At 35.6% G+C, this 8,397-nt stretch overlaps 1 protein-coding gene across 1 annotated transcript; it reads left to right on the top strand.

The window, feature by feature from the left end:
* The first annotated feature begins 4,414 nt into the window (after positions 1-4,414).
* LOC141602454 (uncharacterized) lies at positions 4,415-7,951 on the top strand. Its single transcript, XM_074422732.1, has 3 exons — positions 4,415-4,606; positions 6,845-7,773; positions 7,860-7,951. Exons 2-3 carry the CDS (start codon positions 6,870-6,872, stop codon positions 7,901-7,903), a joined length of 948 nt encoding a protein of 315 aa, XP_074278833.1. The 5' UTR covers positions 4,415-4,606; positions 6,845-6,869; the 3' UTR covers positions 7,904-7,951.
* The last annotated feature ends 446 nt before the right edge of the window (positions 7,952-8,397 follow it).

The following is an 8,397-nucleotide window of genomic DNA, read 5'->3' on the forward strand; positions in this document are numbered from 1 at the left end:
TTTGATGATAACCCGATCGGAGGTCAATCTTGGAAAAAGTAGAAGCACCACGTAATTGGTCAAAGAGATCATCAATTCATGGAAGAGGATACTTGTTCTTGATTGTCACACGATTGAGTTCATGATAATCAATGCAAAGTCGTATAGATCCATCCTTTTTCTTCACAAAGAGGACGGGGGAACCCCAAGGAGAAGCACTAGGCCTAATAAATCCTTTCTCAATCAAGTCATCAAGATTGCATTATCTACGGATCTTGGAGGAGCCAGCAAGATTGCATTATCTACGGATCTTGGAGGAGCCATCTTGCAAAAGAGAACATTGGTTAGCACCTAACAAATAGCAATCACAAAGAGACTACAACATAAGTTCCTAAGTCTACCCATCTTACCCATCTCTCAAGTTTATTAATTTAAGGTCAAGCTATTTATATTGGGGGTGCACAAACGTGCGTCGGGAGCAAATATGCTCTGATACCAACTGTGACACCCTCATTCATTGCGAAAAAGTAAACACCTAATTCTAGAATAAAACTGCATGGATATGTGTAGATACCTCATTTCTGCACCTCCCGCAAACCACCCGGTGATGATTGGGCCGCATGTTTGATACGCGGAACGATTTGTGACAATTCGTAAGATTATCGTCAAGTAATTACTCAAATATTAATGTCTACCTCTTAGTTGTCATCTACGTCCCGACACGGTCATTTTGACAGTAATTAGAGTACATTCGGAGTCCGGGCCTAAAACCGTCTCCATTTTCTGATAACCGTTAAATCCCGAGTCGAATGTTGGAATGTTAGGATATTTCTATTCCATATTTCATAAATTTTATCTTTTAGTAAGTAATTTCCCGTAATATTCACATAAGATATTAAGGAAAATCGAATTATTTCCGTCCTACCATAACTCAAACACGGAGATCTTTCTTCCGCAGGAGGAAACCCCTTGGTAACAGACGCAGCAGGTGCTGCACCTCTTCCAAGAGACGCAGTGGCTGCTGCGCCTCTTCCCAGGTCCTTTTCTGCGTATTTCTCGTATCTTTTTTCATATCTTTCCGAGATTCACTTCCAAAGAGTCTCCGAAACCCTATTCCTTCACGTGATTAGTATAAATAGGAGCCTTCGCTCCTCATATTTCTCACGCGAGTGTCCGCCCTTCTCTTCTCCCTTTGCATTCTAGACTTTGTTCTTACTTTTGGCGTCTACGTGCTTGAACATTCGACCACGTAAGCTCGGATCCTTCTGAGTACCAGCCTCCCCATTGCATGACCGACCAATTTGACCAACTCCACATCAATCAACTTAATTAATCTAATCGTTTTCCTCTTACGAGGGCACTTTCTTTGCATTCACGTCGAGCATCACTAATCGATATCTTAGTCCTTCTCGTTTCGTCAACATGTAAGTCTGAGGGTGTATAATCTCTCTTTATTTATTGTATTTTAATTATTGTATCATCAATTGTAAGGTTTATGTCGAAAATACCATTAAAACCGATTTCTAAAACCGTCTTTAAAACCTCTTTTTACGGATTTCCAGTAGATAACCGTCGAGAAAGGACGCAGCAACTGCTGCGCCTTTTCGAAGGAGCGCAGTTCCTGCTGCGCCTCTTCGTGAGGCTGCCGCAGTTCCTGCTTCCTTTCTTCTTCGTTCGTCCTTTGTTATTCGTTTTTTCTTTTATTTGTTTCCGCTTGTGTTCTTTAATTCTTCATCATGATAGCATAATTATCTCACATGTATATTAATCATCATCATTAATATATTTTCATCATTAAAATCCGACTTAAATCCCAAATAATCAATATTTGCGGGTTTTTCGTCATTAAATTCAATACCGAGTTATAGAGATTCAATTCGTCCATATTGGGTTTCTGGAATTCGTCTTTGATATAGTTTTCATCTGTTATTCGTCATGTTCGTCGCATATTCGTCATTAATCCATCGTATCTAACCTAATCAATTGAATCAATTTGTTCATTCATTAATATTTTTCACTTCTGTCATTATTCCATCTTGTAAATAATTCGTTTGCATCCGTCTCATTCATATTTTACTGTTTTTATGACCCATTCATATGTTAATTAACATATTAATCACTTTCATCCGAGTAAATAATTTAATCAATCATTAAATTTACCAATTGATATTAACAATTCGCAATTCCGGCTTCACAGCCAGAATTCAGGTCAGGAACAGACGCAGCGTCTGCTGCGCCTATTCCAAAGGACGCAGCTCTGTTGCGCCTCTTCCGGGTTGAATTCTGTCCCTGAACTCCCGTTTTGCCTTGACTTAGTTATTTAGCTTACGTATAATTAACTATTACCGTATTATCACCTTCTGTTTGGTTCGTTAATTTATTCCTTTATTCCTTTTTCTCCAATCATCCGTTTTAAAGGTATTTTCGACATAAATCGCCTATCCCAATGTAATTATTGTAATTTTCACTATTGTAATTTATAATTATTGTATTTCTTTTATTGCTTGTATGTTTTCACATGTAATTGAGCATTAAATCCTACTTCGACATTAATTGCATGATTAACTAATTGTCAACCGACTTAGTCTAATCTTCACATGCTAGGATTAAAACTTGGATGTTGCATTGCATGCATATAGCCGACGATATATCAAGTATGAATAACTTCCCTAATCATTAGTAGAGGCCGCTATCGAGGCGGGCGGGATTAGGTGTTCGATCAAAAGAGCTTCCTAATACGTACCCTCACCCCTTACTCCAGATCTCTGTGAACACCCGTGTTCATTGGCATCCACGAGAGTCATTCTAGACATAGAATGCTAAGGGTAACGATTGCTTAGTGTTCATGTCTTTACTTTGTGTCTTGACATGACACGAGGTATTCGAACGGTTCCAATTTCCCATAAAAATTGGTGGCGACTCCATACAAAAATGCAAACGCTTGTTTCTCTTTTCCTACCCAAGCGCCCCCGTGGGCGGCCCGCTGTCCACAGTTTGGCGACTCCGCTGGGGATAATACACTTACGTGTAGCAAGGGTGAAACTTGAACAAGGTTAGGGAATAATTTGTACAAGTCAATTGTCGGTTTTCATAACTCGGTCTTCCTAGACCGTTTTATTCGGCCTTCCTAGGCCCAACCCAACCCATTCGACCAATCGTCCCGTCTAAACGGTCCTAATTCTTATTTGGGCCTAAGGATGGATAGCGATTGACGTCATCCATACCATGATGCTTACTCTTGTTTGTATCAAGGGCCTTCACTACTTGAGGAAATGGACTAGGAATCGGCCTTACTCTTGTTTGGTACGAGCCTCTCCACAGACTTCGGGTTTGATGGTTCTGTATGGCAACCTACCCTTTAAACCAAAACCCTTTTAAATGCACTCTGCATCCCGTTATAATGCTTGTATAAATATGTATACCTTACGTGATCACCATCTTTAAATAAAACCATGACGATTTTGTTGGGAAATGTGTCCTCAACAATAGTGTGATCACATGATTTAATATCATAATTAAATCTCAAATTAAGAATACGTGAGGGATGATTCTTTATACAGTCGACTGACCGTCATTAATCGGTAATGATTGGCTAACTAGAGTTTGACATTACTGTCGTGTGACGGTGGTGGTCAGTTGATCCCTTTAGGTCACACCTATAGGATGAGGCCCAAATAGATATTTAATTAATTGTATGCGATACGAATTAATTAATTCCTTAATTATGGGAGTGCAATTTTGCGTCTTATTTTAATGTGATTAAATAAAGATTAAATTTAGTAATTAAGTGTTATATTACTAAATTAGTTGAGATATTAATATAAGTTTTGAGGTAGAGGTAATTAGTTATTTAAAGTTACAAGAAGTTGTAATTTTAACTAACTAGCAATTATGGGACCCATTATATGATGATATAATGGTAGTATACTACTCAAAAAGTGGAGTGTATATTATATTATTAATTGTAATATTTAAGTGTTAAATGATTACATTAATAATTAAATATGTAAGATAGTTAAACATATGACTTATAAGCATTTGTGGGACAAATGACAAAAGGCAAAAATGGTCCATAAAAAGACCAATATTTCGGCCAAAGACAAGAGCAAAAGATGCTCTAGTTTGTCTTGTTCATTTGTTATAACAATGTGTGATAGTGACTTGTCCATGACATATCTTACAAAGCTTATATCCTACACACTACCTACACAAACAAAGAGTAAAAACAAAAGGCAAAAGATTCTTTCTTTGCCCCATGCCAACCGGTTTTGGCACCTTATAATGAGCATTTGGTTGCTCATTTTTACCTCTCTTGTTTTTGCTTGAAAATGCATATATCTCTCTAGCTTTCTCACATGCAAAATTCAATAAAAGCTCTCAATAAATACTAATACACAAAATCTATTACTAGCAGTAGTAATATAAGAATATTAGTATTATTAAGGTAATATTTCTACTATATATCTAGTTAATATTAGTAGAGATTTTTGGGATTCATCTTGGGTGCAATTTATTGGAGTGGCTTCTAAACTTGGAGTCTTAGGAGGATCATCCATCATTATAAGCTCAAGAACAAGTGAAGGAAGGTGACCTTACTTGTGCCCAAATTTTCGAACCAACCAACAATGTAAGGAACATTGTTTTTCCTTATAAATATTTCATTTTGTTATGCATGCACTAGATCTAAAGAACAAATAAATAATAAGTTAATTAGTTCACTATTAGAAGAGTCTAATAATAGGTATATGAACCTAACAAGTGGTATCAGAGCATAAGGATGTTGCATGCATAATCGGTTATTGTTTTTCCGAGTTAAAAGGTTAACATATAAAACTAAAAATTTGTGATTTATAAGTATAAGCCACGAAATCACCATGCATGTTATATATTCTGGTCCTAAATTGTTTTTTAGGTCATTTTTATGATTCATGGAAATTTATTGCTCATTTTAAGGATTTTTGGTCATTTTATTACATTTTTATGACTAAAATGGGAATTAAAATGCTAAAAATAGTTAAATTTCGTTTCTGACCTTGGAAAATTTATATGATCTCACATGCATATTTTACAAGTTGTGTGTAAAAGGACGAGTTAATTTGATTAATTTTGCATGATTTATGATTTTTATGAGATAAAGATGGATTAAAAGAGGTTAAATGGTTAAAATTAGTTAAATTTCGAATTAAGCCATGATCTTTTAATATGATGTCACATGCAAGATTTAAAGAGAGTATGTAAATTTATAGATTTAAATATCTTCTTCAGCATGATTTATGGATTTTTGAGTAAAAATGGCATAAATAGTGACTATTTTAGCAAAAATTAGCTAAAACGTATTGCATGGCTTGAGAAAATTATTTTAAGTTTCATTAATATCCCACTAATCAGATCTAAAGTTGTAAAAATTATTGGAGTAATTTTCGGATACTTTATGTATTTTATGAGATAAAACCGATAAAATGCAACTATATTTTCTCAAAATTAATTCGAAAATTTTAACCATGTTTTTTGACATTATGAGGGTCAAGGAATTATTCCAGAATGTTCAAAAATTTAAAATTCAAATTTTGAAACTTTTATAATTTAATTTGGATTTATTACATATAAATGATGATTTTAAGGTAAAAAATGAGCATAAAATTAAATCAAGTTGAATTATTGTCAAAAATTTAGTGATGACTGATTTTTGAGTCCTAAAATGTGTTAGGATAATTAACTTGAGCTTAGATGTGATTTAAGTGTTAATTAGTGATTTTAAAAGGTTATTATCACGCATTTCCATGAAACCGGGTTAAATGTACGACATAAGTTAAATAGGGCGATTTGGCACATGATTTTGCATGATAGGTACATATTATAATGCTGCATATTTCAATTGTTGAATGTCTTTTCCTTATATAATTTTGAATTATGTAATTTTATCTTAGTATGGCCTTAGTTTTAATCAATATTACCCGTAATGAAAGGGAATATTGATTCGGTTGTAATTTAATGTGATCTCGTATCACTTTTATTTTTATTTCATTAGTTTTTCATTTTACAAATGTATAATAGGAATAGCTTTGTATTTTTATTATTATTTGTAATTATGGAGCATCTTCAAAGACGGTGCCATTCGGAAGGGTGATCCGACAAAGACGGTGTCTTGGGAGGCGTGCCATTTGAAGAATCAAGGGACCAAAGGAGTTGGTTTCGAATATGTAATAGATTATTTGATTTTCTATTTTTAGGAAGGCCATACTAGGAATTTTATTTATTGCTTTGCATTTCTTTTAATATGTTGCATGCATAGCCAAATCGCCATAACAACACATGCATATCATATCGAGTCATCGACCGTGTCAATTATAATTATCGTAGTTCTTGCCTTAGTTCACTTAAAACGTGATAGATAATAAATTGACAAGACCTCTCACATATAATAATTGAGATAAAGCCTTACCAAATAGTAGAAACCCATGAAGTACCAATTTCATAAGGGAGTTAATCCGACTTCACCGTAATACAAACCTTGTTACGTTGGCGAAGTGGGGTAATAAAATGTTATTACATTGAAATTTGGATTGAGCTCAACGGAAGTATTGTTGACCGTAGTCGCATGTGTTCCGGGCTAAAGATGAGAATTAGAGTAATTTTTATCGACCGAGAGTTCTAAAAGTAGAATCGATTAAAAGGTTAATCTACCGAGTTATATTAATAAGGGATGAATCGGCTCACCGTGCCCAAGTTAATATGAATTTGGATCTCGGAATCATTTATGTAGTTGGGTGGAGGTCACTATATAAATGCAATACTTGTAGTTAAATTAACGAGTATTATTAAAACGATAGATGATAATTAAATTCCTTCATTTCATATTTTGTAGTCAAAATTTGTTTTAATCAACTGCAATGGCAACTTCAAACGCGTCCGCATCCACTAGTTCCACCCCGCTTTCCAATGTGTCATGGCTCCGATCCTTCATGGATCGATGTAAGTTAGAAAAGAACGGGTCCAATTTCGCCGATTGGGATGCACAACTTCGCTTGGCCGCGCAAGGTGACGACAAGCTTCGTTACCTTACCGAGGCATCTCCCACCGAACCACCTAATACTAGGTCCACCGCTAGGCAAGCCTATGAGGATTACCAAAAGGAGTCGGCCGCAATGAAAAATGTATTGATCTTTGCTATGGAGGCCGAACTCCAACGAAGTGCTATAAAGATTAGCACCGCTCATGAGATCTACATGAAGCTTGTGAACATGTTTTCACGAGCTCCTAGGGTCATTCAATATGAGGCGGCTTCCGCATTCTTTGATCTTAACATCAAAGAGGGCCAAAAGGTGAGCCCACATGTGCTCAAGTTGATGGAGCATGTTGAGACCTTGAAAATGCATAAGGTGGAAATTCCCGATGAACTCGTGATTGATCGAATTCTTCATTCCCTAAACAAAATCAAAGCATATGTTCAATTCCGGGTGAATTTTAATATGCAAGATAAGAAGGTTTCCCTTGATGAGTTGCACAAAATGCTTGTGCAAGCCGAAAGGGACATGGGGCTAAGTGTTAGCACCACCAAAGATGTGCTCAATGTTAATCAAAATAGCAAGGGAACTTTCAAGAAAAGCGGGAAAAAGGGAAAGAAGCGAACTCCCAACAGGAACATAGCTAAGACTTATGAAGCAAGCTCCTCCAAGCCCAAGTACAGTGCCCCCTCCGGGGACAAGTGCCACTATTGTTGTGGAGTTGGACATTGGAAGAGAAACTGTTCCAAGTATCTTGGCGACATCAAAGCTGGAAAGGTTATTCCAGTAGGTATATAAATATCCCTATCTTTTATGTTTCAATCTCAATTAGTATGTGATACAAGTTGTGATGATTACCCTTTTTATTGTAAATAGGGCCCCCTCCTAGCAAGGACAAAGGCAAGGAGAAGCAAGTCTAGAGGATCACAAGGGAAGCTAGAGTAGCCGACCATGGTGATGAATCAATGAAAGCTTGGCTTTTAATTTGATTTGTCTTTAATTTTATGATGAATTTCATGTTTTAGAACTATTTTGATTTCCTCGTGTGACTTGGAAATTGGTTTGTATCCTTTAAACACGGGTTGTATTTTGGATATTGGTGATTTGGTTTTCAACCCAAATCACTTGTTTTATTATGTTGTTTGTTCTAAAATCATCATCATTAATTACTTGCGTAGAGAAACATTAGATGAACAACTTAAATTGATCAAGTAGACAATTATGATAATGGGATCATTATATGTCCATAAGCTATGAATCTGATTCTCCTTATGACTTTGTTACTTAAAGTAACAACTTACTTATATAAGATCAATTCTAAGAGTTGTAATGAGTTTTTGAATTCATCAAGTAGGGAATTCACGATACCAAATGGACATATTATTCTAATTGGATGGTCAACCGTGAGATACCT

Source organism: Silene latifolia, chromosome 9, assembly GCF_048544455.1.
Source record: "Silene latifolia isolate original U9 population chromosome 9, ASM4854445v1, whole genome shotgun sequence".
Lineage (NCBI taxonomy): Eukaryota > Viridiplantae > Streptophyta > Magnoliopsida > Caryophyllales > Caryophyllaceae > Silene > Silene latifolia.

What these genes read in the sequence shown, in the direction of transcription:
- LOC141602454 (XM_074422732.1), top strand. Translation starts at nt 6,870, where the DNA reads ATGGCAACTTCAAACGCGTCCGCATCCACTAGTTCCACCCCGCTTTCC. An exon ending in TGGAAAGGTTATTCCAGTAG is followed by an intron (nt 7,774 to 7,859) that starts GTATATAAATAT and finishes TATTGTAAATAG; the next exon opens with GGCCCCCTCCTAGCAAGGAC.